Here is a 17,146-nt window from a genome sequence, read left to right as displayed (position 1 = left end):
CTAGTCCTGAATGCCTGTCTGCACCTGTCTGCCCTCCTCCTGTTTGCTCTCTCATACTTTCACCCTTGGTGAGAAAGCCATTTTACAGAAAAGGACGATGTCTTCTCCTCTCTCCTGAGAAACGTGACCTAACCCTGACCTGCATTTCCCCTTGAGCTCCATGCCACCTTCACTCCAGAGGGGAGACACCAGAGGACCCACGAGGGACCCTGCAATGCCCAATGTGGCCAGGAGGGGTGAAGCTATCTCAGGTAATTTCTCAACCCAGGGGTATTTACCTGGGTCAAGCCCTGAGCCAATAAAAAGCTAAATCGCCATGGGTCTTACCCTGAACAAGGGGACAGTTTTATAGAAAAGAGCCTCAATTTCCTCATCTGGAAAATAGGGAGAACAATAGCTCCTGCATCAAAAGGCTGTTGTGAAGATTAAATTTGATTATGCACATAGTGGGCTTAGCACACACAGTAAGGCCACAATAAATGATAGTTGTTATTACAAAAGCTAAATAGAAACACAAGGTTCTTGCTGTGGGGAGGACAGAAAGGAGCTGATATTTCTGTCTTGGAAAATCAGAATGTGGTCATTTAAGCTGGATCTTGATGAGGAGTATGAGTTGGGACTCTTAAGCTACTGGTAATTATGATGTTCGTTGAATGGGGAGGGCCTATCCAGGGGACAGAGTGATAAACAAAGCCCTGATTACCTCATTTGAGCACCTGGATCCAGCTATGCCTGAAGGCGGACTTCTTTTGTCACTTAAACTAGTTTGTGTTTAAATCTTGTCTCCTCTTTTATGGGTTCTCTTATTAGTCATCAGATTGATATACTTTAATGCTTCAACTGTTCTTCCTTCTGAGACTACAATTTAATGTCACCAACAATGTTTAGCATGACTGGCTGGCTGGTTCTACCCACTGTGGCCCTTAAGTCTTCCAGCTGAGGGCCTAGGTACCATGGAGCAGAGATGAGCCATACCTGATGTGTCTGGTCTTGATTCTTGACTCCCAAAACCCATGAGTGTAATAAATACAGGTGCTTTGAGTCATCAGGATGGTTTGTCACACAGCAGTAGTAACTGAAACACCCTCCCACCCTCTATGTGCCGTGTCCCCGAAGAAAAAGGTAACTCGAATGCATGGCACAAATAAATAATCTTTAATTTCAACAAATAGTTCCCCAGTATACCAGACAATATGCTGTGGGAAAAGATACAGAAGCATCCAACAGAGAGATCTATTCTAACTACACTAACTCCTTAGCACAAGAGAAATGACTTCGGCTCACACACAAATACAGAAAGGTCCTCAGATGTGTCAGGGAAGGAGCTCTCCCTGAATGAGGATGTGGTGGCCGTTTTAGTCCATGTCACTGTCCTTTGCAGGTCTGCTGTGAGTCACAATCACCAGGATTTGGTCAATAAAAATGCTGTTTTGCTCTATCGTGTTCTATTTTCTTGACATAGATACACACTACGGTTACTGAAGATGGGGTCTTGACAGACAGGAGGACACTGGGTGCGAGTTCACCGATGGGAGAGGCAGAGAGAAGGGAAGGCCCGGACTGAGGTCCTGGCGGCTGCCTTGCTCACCGAGGGGACACGCAGGCACACACACGTTCACCTGGGAGGGCACACGCACGAGAACACCCACGTACACACCCACAGGGAGTGCCCAGGGGTAAGCTAACACAAGGAAAAGTTCAGTTACGCCAGGAGAGGTTTCTTACACTGCGGTGTGTTTGGTTGCCGACTGGCTCTCCAAATAGTCTAATCTATTTATCACGTCCACGAAACAGGAGACGAAGTACTCACACTCTGGAGGAAGGTGTCAGGTTCGAAGGACCCCAGGGAACAGCAGCCTGTTCCAAAGTCACCCTGTGGGTGCGCATTTTGGGCACGGGGGCCGCGCCTCCCCCACACTCTTGGAAAATCTCTTGGTGGAGGCTGGCACCATTTGGGAGGCCCTTTCTCTGGCTTGAAGGTTGGAAGTGCATTTGGGGGGGGGGGCGTCACAAGAGCAAACACTGCCAGTAAGTCTCACAGCAGTGTGCACTCAGCTCGCGGCCTACGGATGGGGCTTCCAGAGAGTTCTCAGGCCTCACTCATCGAGGGTGGCCGTTTCGTGATCAAGAGTCAGCTTCTTCTCAGGTCTGAGAGAATCTGGGGTGTGTGTGTGTGTGTGTGTGTGTGTGTGTGTGTGTGTGTGGTGGATGTGGATGTAATAGGTAGATGACACGATGACACATTTTTTGTCTTTAATTTTTTCTTTTTTTTATAAATGACACCCGCCTCCCCTGCAGCCCTCAGGTCACCTCCAGGGAGGCAGGAGACACGCGGTCACACTCGGCCCGGGACCGGAGGCTGTGCCACTGCTCCACGGCCGTGCGGTGGGTGTTGAGCATCCGCCGCCAGTGGTTGGACTCCGAGGGGCCCGACGAGTACTGGCCGATGACGATCCTCCCGATGAAGTCGTTGCTGCTCTTCATGTTGTGGCCGAACACTGGGGAGCCAGGGACCGGGCGGGGGACGAGGCCGGAGGGAGGAGGGGGGTGGAACGAGGGCGGGCAGAAAGGAGACAGAGGCCGTTAGTCTGCGCACAGGCCCCGGCTTGGGGGACGGGGAGAATGCCCGGTGCCCTGAGCTCTCCTCCCGCAGGCCGTTTCCCGCGGTGTCCCCAGGCCAGGCACGTCCCGCCTCCCAGCCTTTGCCCTGGGTGTCCTAGCGGCTGAAGAGCTGCCCCCACTGCAATATGCAACTTGAAACTTACAGCCGGTTGCCACACCGCCTACAGAGCTCGACGACTGGATAGTCCTGGTGGCACAGGCTGCCATCAGTGAACCCAGCTGAGTGGTCACACTTGGGTTTCTCAGTCACAACACTGTTGACATTTGGGTAATTCTTTGTTGTGGGGGCCTGTCCTGTACACTGCAGGGGGTTTAGTAGGACCTCAGGTCTCTACCAGCTAGACACCAGTAGCACCCCTTCCCCAGCTGTCACAACCCAAAATGTCTCCAGACACGGCCAAATGTCCCCTAGGGGGGACCGGGGGAGGGGGCAAGTCATTCCAGATGAGAACCATGGGGAAACTCAGTTTCCCCGTTGGCTCAATCACAGTCTTAATAGTACTTTACTTCACAAGTCGTTGTGAGGTTTTGATGAGATAATCTGTGTAAAACTCTCGGCACTCAGTGCCTCCCCGGCACACGGTTAGCACTCATTTAATAAGACTGCTATTTCGCATCTACATTTGTCTGTTGACCTATTTATTTATTATTTTTCCTTTTCATTGAATTTATTGGGGTAACACCAGTGAACAAAAATTATACAGGTTTCAGGTGCACAATCCTACAACACATCATCTGTATACAAGTTAAGTCTCCGGCTCTGGGGACCTTTTTAAAAAGAGGCTTCACGTTTGGCCTGTTCCAGGGAACAGAGGCAAGTTCCCTGATAGAAACGGCGAAGGCAGTTTCTTCTCTCCCTTGCTGTACTGTATGTCTCTTTGGAAAGCTTTTCTTGTTAATTCCAATGCAAGCTTAATTTGTGTCTTTCAAGCCTAATGAGATAGTTAGCCTGATTTATCTTCCCAGCCAAGTTCCGCCTAATTCTTTATCTGCGTGTGGGTAGTCCAGGCTTGCCATCTCACTCCCGGGAAGGCAGGCTGCATCTGGGTTATAAATGAAGGGCTGCAGAATGGGAAACATCACAGATTCACCCAGCGTGAGCCCGGCCAAGGCGGGCTGCATCCCAGGAGGGAAGCCATTAACAAATAAACCAGCTATAATATGCAGCCCCAAACAGAGCTTCAATGCTAACGAGCCTCTGTGCTCCCCTGTGGGGTCCACATCAGAAATTCCAAATGATAAAAATGGGGGGGGGGGAGAAAAATGTAAAAAAAAAAGAATAAAAACCTCATCCATTGTCTAATAACCAAAAAGATCCAGCGTGAACGAAGCTGAGTGAACTAGGCTAAGTGAAACGCTACACATCTCAATCAAGTGTCCCATACCTGTCAGCTCCACAGACAAAAATTGGACCATGTATATTTTTTGTACATTTGGTAAAGTACTCAGTATGCACAGGTGGACCTCATTTTCATGAAAATTAGGAATGGAATCTTTGCTTAATAAAGAAAACTGCTAAGGAGCTTTCTGATGCATTTGAAAAAAATTGTTTTTGAACAGGTAACACTCGACTGTTTTGAATCACATTTGATGAACAGTGTAAGGTTTGATTCACCAAATGAGAACACATTACCAGAGTCCCCTTCTCTATGGGCATCGAATCTAAAGCAAGTCATCATCATTATTATTATTATCATCATACTATGTTTTTACTGATTTCAAAGAGAGGAAGGGAGAGGGGGAAAGAGAGAGAAACATCAATGATGAGAGATAATCATTCATCGGCTGCCTCCTGCACGCCCCCTAGTGCTGATCGAGTCTGTAACCTGGGCATGTGCCCTGACGGGGAATCGAACAGTGACCTCCTGGTTCATGGGTGGATGCTCAACCACTGAGCCATGCTGGCCAGGCTAGTATTATTATTATTATTTTAGCAAGATATATTATGAGACTATTTTAGGCCCCATTTGGTTTCCTTCCCCGGGGGTAAAATATTCTTTCTTCCTCTGCTTCGCCAAAGCTCAAATGAAAATGCAGAAACATCTTAGTAAATAAATATAGGTTTTGCTTCCCTGAGAAAGGGATTTTAAGAAAGAAAATCTCAGACACTATCATGCATTGTTGGTGAAAGGGAAAGTTGGCTCAACTTTTGAGGTAAGTTCACAGTATCTACTCAAAATAAAAACATCATAACTTGTGATCCTGCAATTCTACTTCTAGGCATTTACCCCATAGAATTATCTGCGCAAATAGACAAAGATATACATACAAGGATATTTTCTGCCTCAGGAATCAGCAAACCAGAGTCTCCAAGCCAGATCTGGCTGCCCCCTGTTTTTTGTGAGTTTTATTGGGACTCAGTCAAACCCACTTGTTCACATCATGTCCACAACATGTCCATCATGTTCACTCCTTTGCTCAACAGCAGCCCAGCTGAGTAGCTTCAGCAAAGACCATGTGGCCCACAGCTCAAAGCACTTACTATCTGGCCTTTTACAAAAAAGTTTGCTGATCCCTGCTCTAGAATATTGTTTATAAGAATGAAAAACGGGAATAATAAAAATGTCCATGAGGAAGTGTGGCCCAGGCTGTGGGTGCCCTGCCCACCCCTCAGCCCACCCTGCAGGCTTCCCGAAGCTTCTGTGGATAGTGTCCTACCACGAGCATCCACGGCTCTCTGCCTAGGCCACACCAGTCTATGCCAGCAGTGTGATTCATGGAGGGGGGCCTTGGGTCACTCAATATCAACTTGACCTCGGAAGGGGCGGGAGACTAGGCTGAGCCACTTGGATGGGCAGCCATGCTTACGTGACTGACCCCCAATCAATATCCTGGACACCAAGGCCTGAGTGAGCTTCCCCGGCTGGCAGTACTCCGAGTGAGCTGCCACACTCTGTCGCTGGGAGAATTAAGTGCTTCCACAGGACTCCACTGGGAGAGGGCGACCAGAAGCTCGTGCCTGGGCTCTCCTGGACTCTGCCCTGCGCGCCTTTTCCCTTTGCTGATATTAGTCTGTATCCTTTTGCTGTAATAAATTATAATCGTGAGTATAACAACTCTTCTGCGTTCTGTGAGTCCTTCTATCTTCTATCACTGAACCTGACTGGCCTGCCTCCCTTTCCTGCCTCCCTTCCCAGCTCGAGAACCAGTGCTTCCTGGGATCCCCTTCCTAGGAGCCTGTCTGCACCCAATTCATTGTCTTAGGATCAGGTTTGGTGCGCACCCAGACCAAAGGAGGCTAATTAGATAATTTCTGATATAACAATACCATGGAAACCGATGTTGCTGTTAAAAATGAGAAAGACCTATAAATACAAACAGAAAAATCTCCAAGACCTATTGCTAGGAGACCACAGCAAGTTGCAAGACAATACATGTCAACACAATCTCTTTTTGTTAAAAATACATTAGTATATAGAATAGAAAACAATATCTGGAGGAATGTTCACTATTAAGAGTGGCTGGCTCTAGGGAGGGAAACCAGAGGACCTTTCGTTTTCGTCTTATGTTAGTGTGTACATTTTAACTTCTTACAAGTACATATTATCATGGAAGGAAAACAAAGGAAAAAAATAAGTCCCTGTTAGAGAATCCACATCTAAGACACCAGAAGGGGAAGAAGGCTAAAAGGAAGTCATATCCCACACTCCTCCCGATTTGCAGTCACTTGATGAGTCACTTGGCCCTTGAGGGGTGGGAGCTTCTGAGTGATTCAGCCTTTGAGGCAGCTGCTGCTGCAGCCATGGAGTTAACTAGCAGGCTCGGCAGTCGCAAATCACTTGGTCAAGTTATGGCAAATCAGTTGGAAAGTTTTAAAGTCTTTCAAAAAACCAAGCATTTGAAATGCAAATTATAATAAGCTGAAGCTGAATAAAACTAATGATTTCTATTATAAAAGCTGCCTGGGAGAACAGCAAGATTTGCCATCGCTGTGAATTCCAGGGAGTGTCGCTGGAGAGGACAGGGAACGAAGGCTGAGTACTTGCAGAACACAGAAAGGGGCTCGGAGGCAGTGGGCCAGAAACCCTGCGCCCTCCACTTTATAGGAAAGGAAACCAAGTCACAGAGCTAGCTGGTGATAAAACTAGCAGTACTTGCAGCTAATAACCTGTAAGGGACGCTAATTCCTCCTAACTAGTCCCTACAATCCTCTTCAGAAACAATCACATCTAGAAATTTTGTTGCAAGGCACCCACACATTCCCACCGGCTGCGACAGGGGCCTCATTTTGCTACAGTCACTAGTATGTTCCTGACAGTGTATATGCTCCGATGTACCCTAGTCATCTGGAAGCAACTTTCCCACAACGTGCACAGTCCGGACAGTGGCAAGAGGCATCTGGACAGTCAGGACGGATGTCACAAAGTCCATGCACAAAACCCAGGTAGCAGGCTCCTCACATTTTCTCTAAGAACCTAGATCCTACGCATGGATTTAGACATACTTCGACTAAACTTGGTCATCTGCTTTCCCCGCCTGCAGTAATTTAAATTAATTTAGCGGATTGTGACTACCAGACAGATACAAGGACTTAAATAAGCCCAGTAGGACCGGGCCGTTTGATGAAGGGCAGACACCCTTTACTCCTTCACAGAGCCCAGAGATAGTCACGGTGTGGCCAGGCTTTAAAGAAGCATGGAGCGTGACACTGCTTTGTTAAGCACCTACTAAGTGCATGGCCCAGGGCTAAGCAGGCCACTTGGATTAACTTTATTTTCATGTCATCCCTCTAGCGTAGGGTTTCTCACTGTCAGCACTACTGACATTTTGGGCCAAACCCTTCTGGGTTGTGAGGAGCTGTTTTGAGCATTGTAGGATGTTTAGTAGCACATCTGGCTTCTACCCACTAGGTCCCATTAGCAGCCCTCTCCCCAGCTGTGACAACCAAAAGTATCTCCAGACATTGCCCAATGTCCTGGGGCGCATAATCCACGCCCCCCGACACCCACTGAGAAAAACTGCTCTAAGGGAGCTATCACTGGCCCATCTTGCAGGCGGGGAGACCGAGGGCCTGCGAGGTGCAGGTGGAGCACACACCGCTCCAGACAAGATCTGGTTGCCCTGAGTGAGTCAGGGGCAAGTTGAGTCTTTCACATGTTGATATTTGTTGCAAAAAGGAATTTGTTCTTCCCTCTTAGAGCTAAACTCTTTGGCTTGCTAATTTAGTTTGCCAAGATGATTCTGGAAGGGAAGCTGGATGACTTAGAGTGTGGGTGTGATAAACATTGCAAATTAAAAGGGAATAAAAGAATCTCGATCTTTACCAACGGGAGCCAACTTGGCAGCTTCCCCGTTTTGCATGTTTGGTTCACAAGGTTTTGTCCCCATAGACAGCTCCGAGTCTGGCACCACAGTGCAGGGGTGCCCCCAGATCATGGCTGTCCTCCGTAATCCACCTCTTGGTGCTGGATGCTCTAAGTCGGCAAAACCCATCCTGGGCTGTTTCACAGTCCTCCCTAATTCCTCCCCACGGAGGGATCCCCATGCTCATCAGGGTGTTCATCGGTTATCCTGACCCTCGGAGGAGCCCCAAAGCAGCCTACACATCCCTGTTTCTTGCCCTTTCCCTTCCCCACGGGCTGGCTCTGACACCCCCCAATGAAGGTGGTACCCATTCTTCAACTTCTACAAAACTTCCCCAAACTATAGCACACCCTCTTTTTTCTTCTCTCTGAAACTTAGCAGCTGTTTCAGGTTTTTCTTCAAAACAAGGTAGCTCATATCCCTTCCCTGGGCCTCAGTTTCCCCATTTATACGATGGGTGAGTGTCTGTAGGTTTTAAGGCCCCTTTAGCTATGATGTTTCTTTGGTTCTAAGAAGTTTCATTCGTGACTTAAGGGTGATTTTTTTTTTAACTTTTCTTGGATCACTTTCTGATTCATAGCAGCTGTTTGGGCAGAACTTTTTCTCCGTATTTTTCCTTCCAAGTCAAAATGACAAGTTAGATAGCAGTATTATAATTAAAAATCAGCAATAATGAATCCTGAATTCTGTAAAGCAGGCACTGAGCAAAGTACTTTATATACATTTTTTTTTTTTTTTACTTAATCCAAACCACAATCCTATTAGGGAGGGTGCTACTTACATCCCTGTTTGGCTGATGGGGAATTAGAGGGTTGAAAGGTTGAGGGCTCAAGGTCACACAGCCAACACAGGGCACAGCAGGAATTGAAACTCAAAACTTGGCATGATTTTTCCTTCTCCCACCTCAGAAAGAAGTCTTACCCATTCCCCTCTTCCACTGACACTGACATGCTACAAGGACAAGATTTAGGAGCAGAAAGACATTGTACCTGTGTGCCTTGGAAGGGAGTTAAATCCTCAAGCCGGCAAGTAAGGCAAGAGGTGCCAACAGTCAATGGCCCTTGAAAACCCTTCACAAAGGTGCCATGTTGGAGACCTTCACACCGTCTCTCTGGGGTCCAGCATGGTAGGGTTTACCTCCAATGTCTGAATGGATGGCTGCTTTTTCAAGCATGCAGCAGACAAGGAAGTTGTCTTATGTTTAGGGACTTTTGATTGAACTAAATAATAATAGCACCTAACATTTAGACAGCACTTATCATGTGTTTAATCTACACAATGACTGCTTACAAGGTAAGTACTATTATCTCCTTGGACCTAAAGGACACATGCTGGCATCGTGGCCTGCTGTCCTGAGCATGGACCTGGAGGAAGCCTTGAATAGGCCTGGAAACCAGCATGGGTCATTTGGGTGGGAAATTCTGGGATCCTAGTACTTGGAGGTGATCTAAAAAGATATGGGCTCCAGGTGGGCACATTTGCACAACTCCTTGGACTCCTTGTCTTCAGACCCCTCACCCAACTTAAAGCACAAGGCCCAGGCTAGAGGCCCCTTTTATGTACTAGTTCTCAGCTAGGGCCAGTTTTGTTCCCAAATTTGGCAATGTCAGGAGACATTGGGGGGTGGGGGGGGATGCTATTGGCATCTAGCAGACAGAGAACAGGAATGCTACTCAATATCCTACAATGCACCAGACTGGCCCCACAACAGAAAATTATCTGGTCCAAAATGTCAACAAGATTGAGAACCTTGCCTTAAGGGAAAGGCGTGTGTGATAGGGTTTCCTTCCATCAAAACCTAATCCTTCCACCGCCAGCAAAGGAAAGTCACTGAGATCTGAGAGACTGTGCAGATCTACAGGGAAAAACAGCTGGGAGACTTGGGGAGAGGGAAGGAGGGAAATCACATCATCTGAGATGGAGAGGGTTTGGGAGCCTGACAGATGAAATTCCAGAACAAATTCAGGGTGAGAGAAAATTGGGAAGTGGAGGAAGGAGCTCCTGAGAAATGTTGCTGTGGCTTATGAATTAAATCTCTCCTTCCTTAGGACACAGAAGTCAAGATTGAAAATCCTTTACAAATTCCTTTGGACCACAGCTGGACCATTTCTGTGTGTGGAAACTGAGCCATGTGGAACCTGCATTTAGGCAGCTGACATATGGTGTGAATCATGTTGATCTGTGTGTGAATCACACCGTCTTGGAGGAAGCATTTAAAGTGTGACTATAAAGTAATGTGCTTGTTTTTACAAGAACAACCAAAATTTATACATCTGAATGAGGATCGTCTTTGTACATTTGTCTTAGAGATGCTGGCATTGCTTTGGGGGAAATGTTCTCTCCAGAACGAGTTACAAGATACCTGTTGAAACTTTACAGGGATGAATCAATCAAATCTTCCTCCCCATCTTCTAAAATAATTGAGAAATAATTGAGAATATAAAGTAAAAATATCATGAACGTGAAAATCACTTGTGTGAAGGGTGACGTGAGTGGAGCCATATTAAAATAGAGCTGAAGTAGCCATTTCAGAGAAACTGCCTTTTACATCTTTTCTTTTCTTTTTTAAACATTTATCTTTATTGTTGAAAGTATTACAAATATCCATTTCCCCCCCTATTTATCCCCTCCACCCTGTACCCCTCCCCACCCCCATGTCTTCACCCCACTATTGTCTGTCCATGGGTTATGCATATAAATTCTTACATCAATCTTTCCCCACCCACCCCTGCCTTCCCTCTGAGATCCCTCAGTCTGTTCCATGCTTCTGTCTCTGGATCTGTTTTGTTCATCGGTTTATTTTGTTCATTAGACTCCACATATGAATAAGATCATGTGACACTTGTCTTTCTCTGACTGGCTTGTTTCGCTTAGCCTAATACTCTCCAGGTCCCACCATGCTGTCTCAAAGGGTCAGGGATCCTTCATTTTTACAGCTGCATAGTATTCCATGGTGTAAATGTCTGCGAAGATGCTTGATATGATTTCAATCTTCGTGAATTTGTAGAGCCTTGTTTTGTGCCCTAACATGTGGTCTATCTTTGAGAATGTCCCATTTGCACTTGAGGAGAAAGCCTGTTCTGCAGCTTTGGAGTAGAATGTTCTGTAAATGTCAACTAAATCCACCTGATCTAGTGTGTCATTTAGAGTCACTGTTTCCTTGTTGATTTTTTGTCTGGAAGATCTACCCAGGAAAGTCAGTGGGGTAGATCAGGCCAAGGGTGTTAAAGCCCGCTACTATGACTGTTTTGCTGTCAATCTCTCCTTTAAAGTCCTCCGGATGTTTTTTGGTTTTTTCCCCCCAGCCTGTGTGAGTCTTTGTTCTGGGGTGGGTCTCTTGTAGACAGCATATATTTGGGTCTTGTTCTCTTATTCATTCAGCTACCTTATGGTTTTTGATTGGGGCCCTTAATCCATTTACAGTTAAGGTTATTATTGATAGGTACTTATCTATTGCCATTTTATTTCTTTATGCTTATGTTTCTCATTCTCTCTATTTCTACTTCTAATTACAACAGTCCCTTTAACATTTCTTGCAATGCTGGTTTGGTGGTGATAAAGTCCTTTAGCCTTTTTTTCCCCCTTCGGTCTGGAAAGCTCTTTATTTCACCACCTATTTTGAATGACAACCTTGCTGCATAGAGCAGTCTTGGTTTCAGATCCTTGTTTTGCATTACCTTGAATACGTCATGCCATTTCCTTCTGGCCTGTAGAGTTTCTGATGAGAAATCAGCTGACAGCCTTATGGGAGCTCCTTTGTAGGTAACAGATTGCTTTTCTCTTGCTGCCTTTAAGAGTCTCTCTTTGTCTTGAATTTTTGGCATTTTAATTATGATGTGTCTAGGCATGGGCCTCTTTGGTTTCTTCTTGCTTGGGACTCTCTGTGCCTCCTGAACTTGTGTGATTTTTTCTCCTTGACCAGGTTAGGAAAGTTTTCTGCCGTTATTTCTTCAAACAGGTTCTCTAACCCTTGCTTACTTTTGACCTCTTCTGGCACTCTTATGATGTGAATATTGTTACATTTCATGTTGTCCCACAGCTCCCTTAAACTGTCCTCCTGTTTTTTCATTGTTTTTTCTTTTTGGATCTCTGATTGAGTGCTTTTTCTACCCTGTCTTCTAATTTGCTGATCTGATCCTCAGCTTCCTCTAATCTGCCAATGTATTCTTCATTTCTGCTATGTCATTCTTCATTTCCTTCATGATTTCTGCATCTTTTTTCCTGCTGTTGAGCATCCTTACAATCAGTATTCTGAACTCTGTATCTGATAGATTGCTCATCTCCGTTTCATTTAGTTCTTTTTCTGGAGAATTCTTTTGTTCTTTCATTTGGGACTTGTTTTTGTCTCCCCATTTTGGCTGCCTGTTTGGATTTGTTTCTATGTGCTAGGACTCCCAGTCTTTTGGACAGTCTCTGGTGCAGGCCAATGTCAGATGCTGTTTGTGACTGGCCTTGAGTACCCTGTTTGAAGTTTTCCACATGCCACAGCTCCTGGTTTCCTCTGCTGGGGCTGGGTGTGTTTGGACAGGACCAAGATGTGCACCAAGGTCTGCTTTTGTAAGCCCTAGGTCCAGAAGCAAATCAGGCCAAGACTCAACGCATCCAGGGGCTGTTATTCCATCTCTTAATGAGCCTCAGGTTGTAGAAACTCCACAGGGTGGGGAGGCTGATTGTTATCAGTCTCTTAAGGAGCCTCAGGCTGCAGAAACTCCACAGGGTGGGGCCAGAGGTTTTGCAGCAGGGTGGGGCAATTGCTTCCCCCCAGGCAAAAGCTGCTTGGAATGTAAATGTCTGCCTGAGAAAGATGTCCTCTGCAGTATGAGGGAATGATTCAGCACTGGGGTCCAGATGTATGCCCTCTGAGATCTATTCCCCCATCCAGCCCCTTTGGATTCTCCTCACACTGCTCTAGTCCCCTCTGCCTTGCCTCCGCTGGAGCCCAAGGTGAGTGGCTGCACACAAAACTTTGTGCATTGGCTCTTTAAGAAGGTGCCTACATTTCCCACCATCGCTCCCTGGCAGACAGAAACCCTGCGCTTTTCACAGCCAGATGTTATGTGGGCACCTTTCTCAGTTCTGGTGCTCTTGGCTGGGAAGCCCAGCTTGGCGTTTAGACCCCAGAGTTCTCAGTGGGAACCCCCCACAGCTGAGATATCCCTCCAGCCCTTCAGCTGCTGCCTATGGGAGCCCAGCCAGCCCTCTTGCGCCTCCACACTTCCTACTAGCTTCTATGCCATCTCCACTTTTCCTCCTTGGTTATGAGGGTGCTCTCCAGCTCGTCTTTAGTTGCAGTTGGTTATTCAGGGTAGTTTTTCTACATTTTAGTTGTAATTCCAGTTTGGTCTTGGGAGAGTATCAGTGTAGCTTCCACTCAGTCCACTGCCATCTTGGATCTCTCCCCTTATTTTCTTTATCTTCTGAACTGGACTAAACTGCCACATCCCGAGAAGTCAGTAAGAATGAGAATAGTCTGTTCATAAGCACTGATGAAATTGGACTTTTTGATGACCAAACTGCCAACCAATCAATGAATTATAAATCTAGCCTTTTGCCTGGTGACTGAATCTCAAGCTAATCTGTGAAGAACAAATCTAACCTTACCTCATCTTACACCAATAAACTCTTCTTTAAAACAACTTAACCCATTTTCTTATAAAAACCCTCTCCCACAGGAGGCGAAAGTATTTGGGCTTCTGTCTGAATCTGTGCCCCAAGAATTGCAATGCTTTTGATCCCAAATAAATGCTTTTTGTTCAATTATTACCCTCCTAGATTTTTTGACTGACACTTGGAACACTTTAAAAAAAACTCCAGGAGATTCTGTTGATTGGTTTGGGGGTGAGGGACTGGATGTTTTTCAAATGCTCCCCAGGTGATTCTCAAGTACAATTAGTCAGGTTAGATACACTGTGTTAGATGCAAATCAAAATATCAGTTGGGCCCTGACTGTTGTGGCTCAGTTGGTTGGAGCGTTGTCTTGTGCACTGAAAGGTTGTAGGTTCAATTCCCAGTCAGGGCTTGTATGGGAGGCAACCAATCAATGTTGCTCTTTCATATCGATGTTTCTCTCTATCTCCTTCTCCCTTCCTCTCTCTCTAAAATCAATAAAAACATACTTAAAAATTTCCTCTCAACTTTGTTTTCTAAAGTATTGTTTACAAAGAATAAAGCCCATCCACTTTAAGTATACAACTGAATGAATTCTAATCATTATATACAAATGTGGAACCACCACCGCAATCCAGACAGAGTTCTCTCTCTAAAAAAGTCCCCTCTTACCCCTTTCCCCTCCATTCCCTCCCCATCCAAGCAGGCCCTCCACCCAAGCAATCACAGATCTGCTGTTTTCTGTCACTATACTCTTTTGTCTTTACTATAAGTTCATAAAAATGGAATGATACAGTATACAGGCATTTGCATAATGTTTTTTTAGATTCATCCATGCATATGTGTATTAATATTTCCTTTTTTATTGCTGGGTAGTATTCTAAGGTATGGATATGTCACAATGTGTTCATCCATTCACAAGTTGATAAGCATTCATACAGTTTCCACTTTTTGGTTATTACAAATAATGCTTCTAGAAACATCTGTGTACATGACTTTTTGTAAACATATGTTTTCATTTCCCTTGGGTATTTACTTTAGATTAGAATTGCTGGTTTGTAAGATAAATGTATATTTAACTTTATAATGCAATGGCATACTATTTTCCAAAGTGGTTACAGCATCTTGCATTCCCACTCATTTTATTACTTTTTCACTCATTTTATTTTAAAAAAATTTCACACCCCAGGCTTTGGAAGCCAGCAACCAATGTGGAGCTGCTTTGCCTATGCCAACTAAAAAATACAAACTAAAGTCAAATCTGAAGCAGACCATGGGGAGCAGGGGGTAGTCCATGGCTGCCTGTGATTGTTTTTCTGTACATTTCCATATGTTTGAATTATTACATAATACATAATTAAAAATCAAAAAATTTTTCAAGGTAAAAAAGGATGATTAAAAAATCGCCTCATAATTGTTTAGCACTTAATAGTTTTCAAAGCTTGCTTATTTCATCCTTACAAGAATCCTTTTAGGACAGCAGGAGTGGGGCCTCCCCGGGCCACAGAGTGGCCAAAACATATGCCCAAGTCATCTGTTTCAATTGCATGCTTCAAGAAGACACAAAAGTGTAAATTGTGCCACTTTTTGGAATTGCAAATTTTGACAATAGCTATCAAAGCTGACAAACATATATGCTTTTCACCGAGCAGTCCCACTGCCAGGGTTTGAATACACGGTATACCTGGACACATAAGCAGAGAGATGTGTACATGGATGCTCACTCCAATAGTGTTTCTAAGGGCAAATAACAGGGATTAACCCCAATGTTACTGACAGGGGGCTGATTAAATAAACTGTTCTTCAACTCATGGGCTTAATGGAATATCACACACCATTAAAAATAATCAGGGGAATCTGCACTCCATGTCAGCCACACTGCTCTCCCTGCTGTTCCCCCATGGAAGGGCCTTTGCACTGGCCATTCCCTTTGGCTCAGATGCACTTTCCACAAACACCCACATGGCACATCCCTGATCGCCCTCACGTCTTGGCTCAAATGTCACATTCTCTGTGAAGCCTTCTCCAGTCACCTCTTCAAAAATTGCAACCCTCACTCCATCCCTCACTACCCCCGTTCCCTGCTTCTGTTTTCGCCTTAGCATTTAAAGTCATCTCTACGCAGCATAATTCAGTTATTTGCTTTGTTTATTGTCGTCTGTCTTCCCACATCCAAGTATTAGCCTAATGAAACTGGGATTCTGTCTAATCTGTTCACTGCTGTAGCCACAGTGCCTGGCTCATAGGAGGTGCTCAGCGAATGTTGTAGAACACACACACACACACACACAATGCTGATACAGAAAAATGTGCAAGATATATTAAGTGAAAAAAACAAATTGCAGAAGAATATATATATTTTGGATGCTAACAACAGGCTAGAGATATATACATACACACATACAGATGTACACGTACCACATATATACCTATATACAGCACACACATATATACATATGAGTTCATATATTCCTGAAAAGAAGGCTACAATAAATTGTTGCGAGTAGCTACCTTTAAGTAGGGGGAATTAGGGATTTTTACTTTTTAATTCTACTCTCTCCTGCATGGTCGTATGACATATATATATCAACATACATATTTTATAATAATATATTTTTAAAATTTTTTGATTTTAGAGGGAGAGAGAGAGAGCAAGAAACATCCACTTATCTATGCATTCGTTAATTGATTCTTGTATGTGCCCTGAGTGGGGAATGAACCTGCAACCTTGGTGTAGCAGGATGATACTCTCATCAACTGAGCTACCCAGCCAGGGCTATAATAACAATATTAAAAGCCATCGGTCCTCTTTTTCCCATGTAACCCCTTCACATCACCATATGCACCCATAAACCACAAGGTGGGGGAGGGGTAGAGACCTGACTTAAAAATCCTGCACCCCTCTTCCCAAGAGAGCTCCCACCCCTTCTTCCCCTGAGCTGGGTTACAGTCCAACTACCCAGGCCACACCACCTGGGACACAGGGCTTGTTTGCAGAGCAAAGTGTTTCTGTCTGCCCAAATTTTTATGGGCAGAAACGGGGAAATCATCTGAAAAATCTGTGCAGATGAGCAGGAATTCATGCTACAGGCTCCGCCTCTGAGTTCTGCACACTCAGGCAGCTAAAGAGAAACCCCTGGGAATGACAAGAGGTTAAAATGCCATAAGGAGAATAAACAAGCCTCAAACAGGCACATAACAAAAGCCACTGGCTCCGAGCCCAAGCCAACCTGCCTTTCGGAACTGCTGGCAAAGGTCACCACACCACCCCTGCAAACCCCAGGAGGCTCATGCCCAGGGTGTCTCAATCTCAGCAACACTGACATTCTCTGTTGTGGGGCTGTCCTGTGCATTGGAGGATGTTTGGCACCATCCCTGGCCTCTACCCACCTGATGCCAATGGCATCCTCTGAGTTGTGACAACCAAAGCTGCCTCCAGACATTGCCAAGTGTCTGCTGGGGGACAAAATCAGCTCTGGCTGATAACCACTGGTAAAACTACTTTTCTATGTCAGCAGGTACTTGAGGCTTGCCAGCCAAAAGGTATTTGGTGAATTTTTTGCAGGGACAGCTCTTGTTGGGCTGAATTCCCCAAACCTGGAATTTGGTGGTA

At 45.3% G+C, this 17,146-nt stretch overlaps 1 protein-coding gene across 6 annotated transcripts in view; it reads right to left on the bottom strand.

Moving 5' to 3' along the window:
• Positions 1-1,132: 1,132 nt before the first annotated feature.
• Positions 1,133-17,146, bottom strand: part of SYT17 (synaptotagmin 17) — a 65,736-nt gene continuing 49,722 nt past the window's right edge. For 5 of the 6 annotated variants that reach the window (XM_016196268.2, XM_016196263.2, XM_087815635.1 and 2 more), the window contains one exon: positions 1,133-2,498. In XM_016196268.2, coding sequence (XP_016051754.1) covers positions 2,302-2,498 — 197 coding nt within the window. In that variant the 3' untranslated portion in view covers positions 1,133-2,301. Of the gene's footprint in view, positions 2,499-15,854; positions 16,670-17,146 lie in introns of those variants that run through there. The other variant, XM_016196267.2, reaches the window with a different exon arrangement.

This window comes from Miniopterus natalensis, chromosome 3, assembly GCF_054644295.1.
Source record: "Miniopterus natalensis isolate mMinNat1 chromosome 3, mMinNat1.hap1, whole genome shotgun sequence".
Lineage (NCBI taxonomy): Eukaryota > Metazoa > Chordata > Mammalia > Chiroptera > Miniopteridae > Miniopterus > Miniopterus natalensis.
Note: the sequence above shows the minus strand (reverse complement) of the source record. Positions and strands in the feature narration are given on the sequence as shown.